At 34.2% G+C, this 15,626-nt stretch overlaps 1 protein-coding gene across 1 annotated transcript in view; it reads right to left on the minus strand.

The window, feature by feature from the left end:
* Positions 1-15,626, minus strand: part of DNAH7 (dynein axonemal heavy chain 7) — a 209,522-nt gene that overhangs the window by 72,672 nt on the left and 121,224 nt on the right. Inside the window, exons 43-47 of the mRNA XM_006921302.3 lie at positions 13,859-14,088; positions 10,549-10,879; positions 7,852-8,198; positions 6,282-6,462; positions 3,679-3,864 (exon numbers count right to left, since the gene is read on the minus strand). Coding sequence (XP_006921364.1) covers positions 3,679-3,864; positions 6,282-6,462; positions 7,852-8,198; positions 10,549-10,879; positions 13,859-14,088 — 1,275 coding nt within the window. The remainder of the gene's footprint in view (positions 1-3,678; positions 3,865-6,281; positions 6,463-7,851; positions 8,199-10,548; positions 10,880-13,858; positions 14,089-15,626) is intronic.

Consider the following 15,626-nt stretch of genomic DNA (forward strand, 5'->3'; position numbering starts at 1 on the left):
TAGATTTGCACAAGAAAGGCCATGATGATTTTGGGGAGAGGTGATAAATTTCATGACCTTGATTAGCCCATTATTTTGGAGAATGCCACACAATTGAGTCTGTATGATATTTCCTCATGATTCAATTCAGGTTATGCACCTTTGGCAGGAATATCATGAAAATAATGCTGTATTCTTCTCATTGAATTCTATCAATGGTACATGATTTCAAATTGTTCATTTATTGATAATGTTAATTTCTGTCATTTGATTAAAGTGCTGTCTGCCAGGTTTCTGTCTCATAATTATATGATCTTAGGTATACCGCTAGAAGGTAAACCCTGGAGGCAAAATATTACCTCTCATGAGCAGCACTTAGTAACTATCACCTGGACTTTTTGTTTGGGTTTGGTTTGGTTTGGTTTGGTTTGGTTTGGTTTGGTTGTTGATACCAGGAACAAGTGGTCTGGCTATATAGGGAGGATGGGCTCATAGCATTTCCAATTTGGATTCTGTCTCCCGGTACACAGTTCCTACTGGAATGTTTTGATATCTTTGATGTCATGCTATAGGTTGGCCTGCAAACTTTTGGGGGAGGACTGCAGGTTTTCTCAGATATAGTTTGATGCTAGAGTGGGCATGACAGCCAATGATATGGGGAAGAAGTAGAGAAAATCGAAGCAATAGTTGTTGTGGAATTCTATTTATAGTTGACAGATATAGTATGTTGTCACAGATGAATCTGGCTTAAAATTTTTTAATTGCCCCTTATATGTCTGTAAGGGTGTAGCAGAGAATAACTGAAACAAATATGAGGGACTCTGAATAAGCATCTCAAAATATAAGCTAAGGGTCTTGGCTGGTAATCAGGTGGTAAGATAGGTGGTAGAAATGGAAAAAAGGAAAAATATTCATTACCACCAAAACAATTTTGACTGATTATCGGCAGGGAAAAGATTGCTTAGAAAATTCAAATTAATTGAACTCCAGAGCTTGTAAGTCCTTATACAGCACGGTAGGATTCTGCTTTGGAGTTGGCATAGGTATTTCAGTTAAAGAACTGTGGGCCCAGTTATCTTAGGAGAACTAGAGCTTTCTATGCTTTATCTATGAAGAGTACCAGAAACTCTACAAAGGGGTTGATGAATAATTGACAACTACTCAGATTCAAGGTTGGAGGGAGAGGATCTAGCTATTTATTGAGGGGTCTTGATATCCTGAGACTTTGATATTAGAAAAGAACCAAGATCGTTGTAAGGTTTTTTTGTCTTTGTTAAGTTTCCCAGAAGCAGACTCTGAGATGAAGATTTATGTGAAGTGATTTATTAACGAGGGATGCTAGGGGAAGCATGACAAGGGCAGGGAAGAAGCCAATTAAAGGTGAGGGGTCAGCCAGTTCTGCAGCTGGTGGCTTCAGCTTCATCCTTCAGGGAGTGAAAGTTATTCTTTAGAGTTGTCCCAACCAGATGGAAGGGAGACAGGCTCTCATGCTTCCACATTTGACAGTCATTCATTAAGTCCTGAGCCAGAGGGCAGTAAATTCCCAGGCAATGCTAGCTCTCTAAGCACTGGGAAACGTGGGTTCTAAGAACCCAAGGGAAGTCTGCCCCAAAAGAGACAGAGTTGCTGGTTTTTGGACGTAAAAGCACAGGAAGTCAGGAGGGGATCTGGGCAGAACACTAAGTTGCCATTGTCACCCTTATGCTTGGGATTGAATAGGAAACTCTTGATGGGGTATAAACTGCCAGCTGTCCTGACCCAAAAGAAATATAAGAGAGACAATTTTGGAGTGGGACTCAGAGAATAAATTCACAAGAAGGAACAGATGATATTAGAGATGCATTAAGAAAAGTTAAAGCCTACGCTGCTACAGTGAAGCAAGGAAAGGATAAAACTGCCTTAAAGCTTTCATGTTGATAAGATGAGATGAGATGATGTGGCTACATGACTCAGAGGTGGGGGTCAGTGGATACAAGTTCGCGGAAGGAGCTATGAGCTTTGGTGGTATCTTGAGTGTTGCTTTGCTTCTGTCAGTAAAATTCCAAGGTCTCAATTCTGAACCTTGACGCTCCCTTGAAGCATTTGTTTGGTGGTCTGACTGGCAGTCCCATTCTGGCAGTGACTTGGGATGAGTCCGTCCTAGAGGGGTAGGTTGGGAGGAATGGGACTGGCCGGTAGACTCTCAGCATGGCACTGGAACGCCAAACAGTAGCCAGTGCAAACACCCAGAGCTCTCCTGGGAACCAACAGAGAAGGGCAAAGGTGGCTGCAGTTACTCCTTCCATTGTTCTAAGTTGATATAGGAGAGGAAAAAGAGCATTAAGTTAAAAATGTGGGTGATGAGAAGTCTCATTATTGCTCTGTCATTAGCCAGCCATGTGGCTTGGAGCAATTCTCTTAATCTTTATAAGCCTCAGTCTCTGAAAATGTTGAGCAAACAAATCTATCATTCGATAAATAGTGTTAAGTTAAATTTTAACTATTTAAACTAGAAGATGTTAATGCTATAACCATAGCCATTCAAAGATACAAACGAACAGACAAAGCTAAGAAGAACATAAAGGTTGTACACCAGGACGAGGGCTACCAGAGCCCAAAAGATTAAACAAAGAACCACCACCTATGTGAGGATTTTAAACCAGTTTGGTTAAAAATAATTAAATAAACCAATACAGTGGCCACCGAGAATTAACCCCACTTAGGAGAAAGCCCTGACATTAAGTGAGGCTCAGCTGAGGTCCCATGCAAGCCGAGGTCCCATGCAAGCAAATGCCTTATAAAATGATAAATGTGCTATCGTTTACTCTATCTCTTCTTGCTTGACACCAGAAGACTGTTGAAGAAATTTAAAACCAAATGTTTTAAATTTCTCCCTTCTCTTTATTCTCATCACCCTCCTTTTCTTTTTCTTTTAGTTCTTTTAAATTTTCTAAATCTCTCCTCCTTCTTATAGGACCATATTCTGGGTTGGATTCCAGTTCAATTTTCCTAAAGAGAGATGAAAAATATGCTGAGTTTTTTCATGAAGGAACTGAGAAGTGGAAGATAAAAGAGGGGAGAAGAAATAGGGTTAGGAGTTGAAATAGGTTTAGTCAAGGAGAAAACTGAGGCAGAATCCAACAAAGGGGTTAAAGTTCAAAGCAGGGAACTCAACATTTGTTTTCTGAGGAGAAAAGCTACCAATCAATTGGATTTTAGGCAAACTCACTTTTTCCTCCCCCGAAATTTCAGTCTCTGAAGCGACTTAGAAATGGTTTTACTACTAAAACTCATAGGGATTAGTTGATAAAACACACACACACACATACACACACACACACACACACACACAATCCTGATACTTTTATACTTGTTTAAACCATTCACTAATTTCTGATCTTCAGAAACTGTATAATAAAATAATTTTGGTCTTATTTTGTTTTGTTTGAAGCTGCCAAGTTTTGGAATAATTTATTATATAGCAACAAATATCTAATACAACAATCCAAGTGTTTATTGATATCTTACCAGGTCTACTTTGTATAAAAACCTGTCAGAGGCAATAATGAAACATATTTCTGATCTCAAATATTTTGTTCCTCGTACTTACCAAAACAAACAAACAAACAAACAAACAAACAAACAAAAATCCCTAAAATTAATGTTGGCTGTCATGGGAGATTCAGGAAGAGACCTTAGAAATTCACTAGTATCCCTTACCTGTCGATAGTTGGATGTAAAGGCTCCCAGGTAAGCAACAACTCCTGAGGAAATGAGGATATCACCTGTCAAGTTAATGTACAACAGCCCCAGCTCCAGAGCTGTTTGGCCCCATCGTGTTTTCTCACCCCCAAGGCCTCCAATCAACTGCTCAGCACGTTCTAGCTTTTTGCTGCACAGGTCGACCTCAAAAATAAAAGTACATTTTTATCAACCTGTGCAAGTAGAGTAAATTTTAAAATTCTACAACATTTTACCCTCAGAAATCAGTTATTTTTTTAATTACATATGTCTGCTTAGAATTTTTTAACTGTCTAATTATGAATACTGGAAAGTTCATGACATTTTAGAACTTTTACATAATAAAGTATATACTTTAATACAATTTATGAAATTCATAAGGGACATTTACCTTACAATGTAAAGAATAGCACCATTTAAGAAAATGACCTACAGTATGAGACACTGAAAGTAAGTAATAGTGAATATTTTCTTGAAAATATAAACGTTTCCCTCCGTTCTAATAATCTAAATGCATTTTATTTTAAATATTCTATGAATGTTTTCTGCTCATTCAACTTACAGTTGATTTAGTGATAATTTTAAAGGTTAACTGTTTAAAAGTTTTACTAATTTGTGCTTACTTACAAAGCATGATTTTCAAGTCATTAAATTGTGTCAACCTACTCAGACACTTGCAATTAACCTCAAATTAGGACATCGATCAATAGCTGAGAGCCCACTTTGTGCATGAGACTGTCAACCAAATTTGATTACATGTAATTAAGCAATATGATTAAAAAATAAAGAGTAATTATGAAGGTGGCAAACTAGGGGAAAAGCCATTTCAATCCATGCCATAGCAATATTTCAGTAGGACACCTGAATTATTTTGATTTAATTTTAAGTGATTTAACATCATTATTCTTGGAAAAAGACAAGATTAAGTAAAGGTTATCTTAAGGCTCAAAATGAAATAATTTATATGAAAAAAAGTAAATAATTGATAAAAATAGAGCTATTGATTTGTAATTAGAATTTGACATATTTTTTCTTTATATTATTAGTATTTATATTGAATAAATGCTTTTAAATTAAAAGATACAATGCTATATCAGTTTATCTAAAGATAGATCTTAAAAAAGCAAAAGTCATCTAATTGGTAATTTTTTTATTTTATTAAATTTATTGGGGTGACATTGGTTAATGAAATTATGTAGGTTTCAAGTGTACAATTCTATAACACATCATCTGAATATGGCATTGTGTGTTCACCACCCAAGGTAATATTTTTGGTACTTCCTAAATTTAAGCCTTTTCTCTTAAATTTTCCCCTCTTAATATCTTCTGTTTTCCTAGTTTCTATCTTTACCCATTATTCATTCAATGATATTGAAGTGTTGAATCAGATCTTGGGTTATAATAAAATTGTCATCAGAAACTACTAAGTAAAAATATTTTAGCTAAAACTGGTCCTCCGAATGCAGATTTTTAGTACACATATATATGCATATCTCAATTTTACATTACTATAACTTTCCAACATTTGTTTATGAAAATAAATACAAATTTCAAACATACAGCAGAGTCGAAACATGTTTACAGTGAGCAAGCACATATTGTTAGTTACATTATTTAAACTAAAACTGATCATTTGGAACTCATGCCCAGTAATAGGTCACTTTTCTGAAGATTAGCACAATATCACACATTTGTACAAGTATAGAATTTGTGCACATATCCTACAGAAATAAGCAGTCTGGTACTGTGGAAAAGAGCATAGCTATTAGAGTCAGATTGCCTGTGTTCAGCTCTTAGCCTTAATGCTCAGAAGCTGGGTTGACCATGGACAAATTGCTCAACTTTTCTGTGCTTTAGTTTCTATAAAATGGTACAAAAAGATCACCTCACTCAAAAGGCTGTTGTGAGAATAAATGAGATAGTACATACTGCTCTCAGAAAAACAGTGCCTTGCACGTAATAAGCACCCAATAAATAGTGACTGTTATAAAATATTTCAACTTTTTTTCTGTAACATAACCAGACTTTAGCAGTTAACTTTTGCAAACAATATTACTATATAAGTTAGAGCAACGTTTTTAGGCTTAAAGACATTTCCAGTGGACACAGTATGGTTCTGGGTACTGAATTCTAATCTCAGCTTTGCCATTAACTCTTATACAACCTAAGTCAATTAACATTTTGGTTCTCCATTTCCTTAGCTATAACATGAAGAATGATTTAAATAATCTAGCTCAATATAATAGTAATATAAGGCAGAGATGATTAGCAATTTTTTTTTCTTTTGGTGGGGGGAAGGGCCAGAAGATAAATATTTTAGGTTCTGTGGGCCAAGAGGTAAAACCAAGGATGTTATGTGGATATTTATATACCTATTTAATATGTAATCATTTAAAACTCTCAAAACCATTACTAGCTTGCAGGCCATAATAATGGGCAATGGTGGATTTGGCCTGTGGGCCACTGTTTCCCAATCCCTGACCAAGAAGTAAAGAGAACTGCTGTGTTGTGTGCTAGTGCAAACATCATTCTTATTTATGATAATTGAGGATTTGCCCATATTTGTCTGTATTATTCCATACCTGGTTTTCCAAGTCAGCTTTCTTTTGCTTATTTAGTTCAAGTGTGTTCTGAAGCTTGGCCAGCTTGTCCTGAACTTCATGCAGGGCTGCCTGCTTTTTTCTAAGACCATCCATGGCAATTTTAAGCTCTCCTTCAGCTGCAGCCAGTTTTATCTTTTTGGGAGCTACTATTTTTGCCACTCTACAAAAAGTAAAATTGGAAAATTAAATACACATTTAATATTCTAGTGCACTTTCTATCACCGAAGTTGCTTCTTCTAATGTCCTTAGTATGACTCAAAATACACCTTTAGGTGCAACCTATACTGATTTCTATATTCTCTGCTTCATCTAAGAATCAGTCAAACCTGATCCCAGCACATAAGAAATGACTACTAAAATAGATACAAAATATGTTTACAAATAAGTAATTGTTTTTCATCCAAAATAAAATATTTGATTGTTGCCAGTGTGAATTTTGGTGATTTTACAAAAAAATATTTTACATATTCATGTACACTATTATGATGTTTGTGGAAATTAGCCTAATTTGTTGAGGCTTAATTCTGATGAGAAGGTGAGATGTTTTATCTATGTCCTTTTACTCCCGTTTCTAAATTTCAGAATATATCCTAACTAAAACCCAGTTATTCTATATATGTATGTTGCTAATAAAAGGAACTATGTAGGAAAAGGAATAGATCTAAGTTATTTTCTCTCTATCTGGAAAATGGAGTCAGTCATGTTATCTTTCTAAATAAAGAAAACATTTAATTAAAACTTGTCTTTAACATATATCATGGTCCAAAACATATAGAGAATGTAATATATATATAACATGATTCAAATTGTGTATGAATTTGAAAGACACCCTGTAATAGTTGCTTTTTGAAGAAATAACCAATAATTTTGACTCCGTGTACATGCTATAAAAGTTTACATAAAATTATCAAAAAGGCTCCTTGTCTCATAAAGAATATTATCCCAGTGGTTTTCCACATGTGGTCCAAGTCATGTCCCTCCCCTTCAGGAGCTCATGTGGTCTTCCCTTGCCCACCTAAACATCTTTGTGAGGCTGTATTTTCTTCACATGCTTCAATCAAAACAACTGATTACCAACAGATTGAATGAAGAAGCAGATTTGAGAATTCAGCTACCTTCTATTAAAGAACATATGAAAGAGATTTAATTTGCTAAAATATAAAACACAATCACTATTTTCATAAATTTTTTTTGAAAATGTGGATTAAAAAATGTTATTTATGTTAACATGTAATGTTTTCATTGCTATTTTAAAATGATTTGATAAATATATATTTTTAATTTCTCAGTTTTAATTTCAAATATGGTAAATAAACAAAGTATTGGGGGTCTGCAATCATTGTTGAGAGTATAAAGGGTTCCTGAGTCCCACTATATTATATTATTTAATTGATATGACTTTGTCTTCAGTAAGTATGTAAACACATAGCAGGTACTAGACATGATTGTCTGAGGTGACTCTCACCCATGTAGCTATAGTTTTATATTGTCTAACTGACCAAACTTGAAAATAAACACATCAGTTCATCTTCTTTTTGTCAATACTTACTTATCATATGAATCCATCGCTATGACCCATTTGCATAGACCTTCAGCTGCTGTGGAAGCATTTCTAATCTTTTCTGGAACAAAATCTGGATTTGGAATATAATTTTTTCTTATGATGTTCATATAAGCTGGAGGAATGTTGTCTTTGTCGTATTCATGAAGTGACTGTAGAAATCGAATATCACCAAGAAGTCTCTTAGCTGGACCCCAAAAATCCTCTATTTTTTTCCCTGAACCTGTTGGGTCAGGGATTTTGTCAGCTTTGATGCCTTTCAAGATGCATATGGCTTCCATAACAAGCTTGACACCAGCAGGAGGACTCTTCATGGATTTTACCACTGTAATGTCCTTGAAATAACAACATGCTAATTATTTAAAAAGTTGTTTATTTACATATTACTTGTAATTGGTTCCTATTTTCAAACTAAGCCATAGGATATAAAAACTCATTGTTTATTGGGTAGAAATGTTGACTGACAGAGTTGTGTCAAGAAGCAATGAGAAGTTTGTCCCCCCAGAATGTCAAGAGCAAAAAACAATAATGAGAAGATACCCTATGTAAAATTACTTATGACATGAAGTCTACTTCAAAAACACATAAAAGAGAGATTTGGCTGTCACCAAGTAAGAGTTTTATAGCTTCTTAAAAACTATAAAAGAGGCGAACATTAGAAAAACAAAAAATTATACATATGAAGGTCTCCTATAATCCTATTAGTTATAGTTAACTACTGTAAACATTTTTGTTTGCATTCTTCTATGTCTTTTTCCATGTCGGTGTATATGCTACAAACCAGTGTATATGCAATATGTTAACCAATGGAATCACAGTACACATGACATACAGGCTGTTTTAAAATCTGTTCTATTTTAATAACAATATATAGTAAACATCCTTTCATGCCAGTGAACATTTACATTATCATTTTTAATGACTGCACAGCCTTTTGTGATATAGGTATGAACTATAATTTTAATACCCTATGCTTTTTTCTGTTTTTTAATCTTACAGTGCCATGTCAAATTAAAGACTCTATGTCTTTTATTTTTAAAGCTTTTGACATGTATTGACACATATTGACAAAGTTTAAGGGTGACTATTTTACTACATATACCCATAGCAACTCTGGTAGGCTTTCTGATAGGCAAAAAAAATCTTATTTTAATCTATTTCTTTAAATATAAGTGAGGTAGAATACATTTTCATATGTTTATTGACTATTTGTACCTCCTCTTTTGTGAATTACTTCTTTAAATCCTTTACTATCTTATCTTAGAGCTACTTTTTTTCTTATTGATTTGGAAAAAACTTTTTACATAGACACATATTAATTTTTTGTTTGCCATGTAATTTGAATACTTTTCCCCAGTGTTTCTAAACTTCTATCCACAGTGTTTATATCAAACAAAATGTGTTAGTTTTTAGGTACTAAAGTTTATAACTTTTAGAAAAACTTTACAAATTATGGAAAAAAAAGAGTATCCAGATCATATATATTACAAACAATATTGCATAGCTTTTTTCTGATTTCTCTCATACCTAAGAAATACTAGACTCTGGTCTATTCCAAGATTAGAAACATGACCTACATTTTCTACTGTTTTATAGTAATATAACTATTTATATTTAAATTTTGTTCAATCTGAAATCTATTTCGGAGTAAAATATAAAGAAAAGATCTAATACTCTTTTCCCTACCCCATCCAAAAGTTTAGTCAAGATTTCTCACACTATTTATTTTTTAAATTATCTTTGTCTCTCTTAATCAAAATGTCCCCCTTTCACACCTTAATTGTTAATATCACATTTCCTCAAATCTAAAACATATTATAAAATATAACATTATATTATTATTTTACATATCATCAAAAAAAAAAAAACCCCTAAAACCACACACTGACAAACACTGACAGAATGTAGTCAGCCCTCCATATCCATGGGTTCCACATCTACAGATTTTCAACCAACTGCAGACTGAAAATATTTGGGAAAAAAATGTTATATTGTTGCTAATGTGTACTTTGTAGTTAGGCCTACATTGGTTACCACTATACTGAACACATACAGACTTGTTTCTGGTCGTTATTTCCTAAACAATACAGTATTAACAATTTACATAGCATTTACATTATACTAGGTATTATAAGTAATCTAGAGATGATTTAAAGCATACAGGCAGATGTATGTAGTTTGTATGCAAATACTATGCCATTTTGTATAAGAGAATTGAGCATCATAGATTTTGGTATCCACTTGAGGTGCTGGAACCAATCCCCCACAGTTACCAGGGCAAAACTGTACTTCATTACATCTACTTTAAAGAGTAACCCAAATGCAAAAGTGCCTAAATATAAAAAAGGCGCACCTTAGTATTAAACTATATACTGATTCTAACACCTCTGTTGATTATTGTAGTGCAAAGTTGTTATGCAAAGTTCTTGAAATAACAGTCATTTTATGGTGGGTTATAACATTTGAGACTTTCTTCTTTTTCAAAATTATCTTAGTCATGCATATGTATTTCCTTTTTTCAGGTGAATTAGGGAATCCTTTCACCAGACTGAAAATTATTTTAATTGCATTAAATGTAAAGACTAATCTGGAGAGACAGAATAGATTGTAGCACACAATGGTAAGTACTTTCTTGAGCTCTGATGACATGACATGTTCCCAGTAGGTGTGTGGCTGTGCTCTTACCTGTGCAGTGAGAGTATCAAGGGCAGAGAGTGCTGACTCTAATATTGGCAAGGCCCCTGCCAGGTCAGCATCACATTCGTCTTTGATGGCTTTAGAAGCCATAGCTTGTTCATTTGCTACTATCTCATCAGCTTTTACTATTTTTTCAGTTTTGGCAACTTCTATAGATTCCCTTTCAATGATTAACATCATTTCATCAACCTCTTTGCTAGCAACTTTTAATTGAGGATGGAGAGCCTCCAATTCAGATTGCATTGTGGCTACTTGAGATGCAGCAGAATCCAGTTTATCCAAACCCACTTCGTACCTCTTTTTCATTTTCATTACTTCACTGAAAGCAAATAGATAAAACAAGGTTAGTCATTAGGCTCTGTATCCTACTTCAAGGAAAAATCTTGAGCTTTGCGGGCTTTTTCAATGCATAACTGAAGGAGTGATCTGAAAGATTTCCACAACTTGTTTAAAAATATAAACTCCAGAAAACTAGTCTGTGTGCAATTAAGAGCAGTTAGTGTGTCTTGTTCATTGTTATATCTCTAGTACCTAGCACAATATTTAGGCACATAACAGAAATTCAAAAAATGAATATACTATGTATAAGGCAAGGGGTTTCTCACATCAAAATTAATGATGCGCTTCTAAAATTAGTCACCCTGTAACGTTTATTCCAACCACACTATTGTTTCTTAAAAATTTATTATAACTGCTTCTTTCAAATAGATTTCAGTGTCCAAAATATATTATTATGAATGTTGCTAAAGGTGGCAAATCATTTTAAGATGTATTTAATATCTTGAAATAGGAATTTTTTATTAAAGCAAAAGTGACAAATAGGATAAATAATACAGCTCAACAGTTTCTTTTGGGTGTCAAAAAAACACATTTAAAAGTGAGAGCACAGCACATTTTTGTCACATGTTGATTCTCTCTGAGTTAACAAAATATTTGACAATAATCAGAACTGAGGATATTGGATATATATGATACTATATTATCAAGTTCAGTTTCAGCTGAAACCTTGTGGAGCAAGCACAGGAAAGGTCTCACTTTCTGCCAGCATGAAGCAGTTTCAGCATTTTGGTTAATCCCATGTGACGCTTTGCTAGCTAAATGACTGATTTCCTGGCAGATGACCTAACTCGCTTCTGGGTTACAATATAATCTAGCTATAAAGAGAACAGAAGTCTTTAGCTATTTAGGTAAGAGTAACGACAGGGTAGAAGTAAAGAAAAATTAAAAACAAAGAGGAAAACCTGAAAGTTAATTAAGAATATGTATAAAAAGGCTAGAAAAGTATTTCTTTCAACCTTCCTATAAATTTGTATCTCATTTTTATAATCTTTCTTCCAGTTGGGATGACCTTAAAAGTGTGAGCATACTATAAACAGAGCCACAAGTGACATCCAAAATTTAATCAGAACCTCAAAGAGTTCTGACCCTTCTGGATGGAAAAATATAAAGAAAAAAAGAGCAAGATTTCCTTAAGTTAAAGATCATAAGATCTACATGGAAAGACAGTTATCTTGAGAGCTAACGAAATAATAAAGTTCAGCCAAGTCATGTAGCAGCAGCTTTGGGTGGGAATTGCAAATTTCACCAGATAGGTGAAGAAAAAATACTACTGGTATAATTCAAACATGAGAATGTGAACCACTGTAAATAGGAAAGTTATGCTACCTCAGCTGTGGATGGCATTGCAATAGTCACCATCAATACAGATGAAAAGTGTCCTACTGGAATCCAGGTAGCATCCTGGCCAATAGAGAAAAGGGGCTTCAAAATGCTTAAGATCGTGAGTTAGCCACAGAAAGATTTAGAATTAAGTAGAAACACATGCAAAAATCAATTTCATAGCATTAATATTTTTGTGTTGAGGAATCTGTGCAATTTGGTGTTTAAATATTTTTTAATATTTAAAAGAATTTGGCCTGTTAGCTTAACAGATCAGCCTTGTAGTTCCAATATAAATCATTGAATGGAATATTATTCATCCATGAGAAAGGATATCCTGCCATTTGTGACGACATGGATGGATCTTGAGCACATTATGCTAAGTGAAATAAGTCGGACAGAGAAAGACAAGTACTGTGTGATATCATCTAAAAATGTGACGTTTCAAAAAGTCAAACCTATAAAAAAAAACAACAGAGAGTCTAAATGTTGTTACCAGGGGACTGGGTGGAAGGGATAAGAGTGATGGTATTTAAGGACAAAAATTGTAATGAGCAGTAAATAAGCCATAGAGATCTAAGGCACAGTATAATGAATATAAACAATAATATTGTACTATAATTTTGTGATGTGATAAATAGCACTACAATGGCAATCATATTACAATATATAAATATATCAAAGTAACAAGCTATATACCTTAAACTTACACAATGTTACATGTATAAAAGGTATCCCAATATAAATTGTGTAACTTAGCAAAAAGTTAGATATGTATTTTTAAGTAAAAATCTCTTTATGGATAATATTCAAACATTTAAAAGAAATTAAGGCTCCCACGTATATAAGTTGAACTTACTAGATTTATAAATTATTTAAAAATTATTTAAGTACTTGGGAAAGGTTATAAATTATTTATAAATTTTTTAAGTACTTGGGAAAGTTTGACTTATTAAATCAGATCTTAAAAAGGAAATAAAAATGTATTAAAAGTAATAAACGCAATATAAAAAATCTGTTTAAATAAGTTTTTGAATGTGACCAAAAGTTAGTTGAAAACCCCCTTCAAGGTGATCATTAAAATTTCAAAATTTCTAACTTTCTAGCCTAATTTAAGGTTTTTACATTTTTAATATACATATTGAGGATTAATTTCCTGAACCAAAAAAACTTTTGAAAAAACTGCTACATGTAAAAGTGATCTTCAATGCCATAAAAAAGTCCAAACTGACACATTCTGTGGTACATAAGTTAATTGTTGTTTATATTGATATTTTGAAGTGAGAGTTTATTTGAAGAAGGAAAGTTGAGTAGGTATATCGAGTGGCTGTCTCTGTTTTTCAGCTGTTTCGTACCTAAAGATAAGGTTTATCCATTATCTAATTACTTATCAAAGAATAATTACTCTAGTGGTGTTTACTGAATATCATTGTCAAAGTATCTTGTGGCCTTACCAGAGCTCTGAGTGGCACACCTTTATTACTTCAACAAATATTATTGTGTATTTATGATGTGTTAGGCAAAGCATCTGTACATCTATATATATGAAATAAATCTCTATTACATCATATCATTTTTGTACATACAAATATTTTTAAACAGCTGTAGCTTACTTAAAAATATAAAATTTCATTTTTACCTTCTTTTCTTTTCCAACAACAGTTTGAAGGTAGAGATTAATTCAAGGTAAGAGGTAGGAGTCACATAATTGTATCTTTGAAGTTCAACATAGAAGGATGTGGATAAATCTATAGTAGAAGTGTGGAAGCTTTTACACATTTCAATACAGCCTTCTCGTGTTTCCTCTGACATTTCAATTTCTTCCAAAAAGCGTGAGGCAACTGCCTGTAGAGCATCTTCAGGCCATGACTAAATTTAATATAAATGCTTTAGCACTTGATCGAAGTTCCTATTACAAGTCTGTTAATACTGCAGTCCCCTTAAGTACTTGCATGCTTAGGGCAGGGAGCCAGTAGCTAGTGCATGTAACATGAATGCTATGATTTGTTCAAGGGTCGGAAAAATTGTTCATGAGTATTGCAGGAGTGAGGAAGAGGAAAAGAACTAAACCTTTGGGATATCTCTTTCTGTATGCATTCTACTGTAATTATCTCATTTAATTCTCCCAATAATTCTCTGAGGTAAATGTTATTATCGTTTCCCCTAAACTCCAGAATCACATGATAAACTAACTCATTGATTTCTCTTATAGGCATCTCAAATACAATGAGTCCAAAACATGGCTCCTATCTCCCCCTAAAGTAGTTGCAGTCTTTCCCATCTTCATAAATACGCCCATCCACCCAGTTGCTCAATCCAAAATACAGGAATCATCTTTGATCCCTCTCCTCTTTCTCAACCCTACATCTATCCTACAAGCGAGTTCTATAGGCACCATCCCTAACATAGCTTCCAAATCCTTTCCCTTCTTTCTAGATCAACAGCAAACATCCCAGTTCAACTCTCTGTTGTCATCTGCCTGGAACATTCCAATAATGTCTAACGGGTCTTCCTGCCTGTGTGCTCTACACAGCTGTGAGTGTGATCTTTTCAAAATATAAATCAGCTCATGTCACATTCCCCAACTTTCAACCTTTTGAAAACTTCCCAGCATACTTAAAACAAAATCCAAAACCAATTTGTAAATCTCTACCTGTTCTGGCCCTCCCTACCTTTCTGAGCTCAACTCTACTACCTCCTCTCAGGTAGTTACTCTGCTCTCGACACCCTGATTTTCTCTCACCCTCTCAGTCCTTCTATATAGCCTCTTGCCTTCACTGTTTTACTCTTTCTGCCCAGATTCTCTAAGTACTGGCACTTTTTGTCTTTTGTGATTCTTTTTAAAGGTCATCTATTTAGAAAACCTTTTACTCCCATACAGGCTACCCTGTATGATAGAATTATTTTTTTGCTAATTTGTTTGTCTGTAGAAAGTAAGCTCAAGTAGAGCAGAAGCCTTGCCTATTTTATTTCCCTCTTTATCTCCAGCTTTTCCAAAGACTCCCTACAAAGCAAGGGTTCAATACATATGTTTTAATCTGTTCCTCTATTTCCTGCATTAATCTTAGCAGGAAATAGAGGAACAGAGGGGCTATGTAAATTCCCCAAGGTCAAAAATGCTTATGTGTTAGACCTCACTCACAGGATATCTGCTACAGCCCACAAATTTCCTACCCCTCACCCTTGTCTGTTATGCGCTTCCTGATACTGAAGTTTACTTTTAAAAGCGTCACTCTGGCTTTTTTCCTTTGGACTTTCTGTTGGGTTTGGCTCATGGAAAGAGATTGAAGGGTGGAAGAGAGAGAGGTAAAGGTATTGATACCCTCTCTTTCTTGCTAATGGAAGCTGAGTTCTAGGTTTTGGGTTCCTGCTCCTGTCAGGCAGTCCTACTTCCATAGCACCAAGCT

This window comes from Pteropus alecto, unplaced genomic scaffold, assembly GCF_000325575.1.
Source record: "Pteropus alecto unplaced genomic scaffold, ASM32557v1 scaffold3, whole genome shotgun sequence".
In the NCBI taxonomy this organism is placed as follows: domain Eukaryota; kingdom Metazoa; phylum Chordata; class Mammalia; order Chiroptera; family Pteropodidae; genus Pteropus; species Pteropus alecto.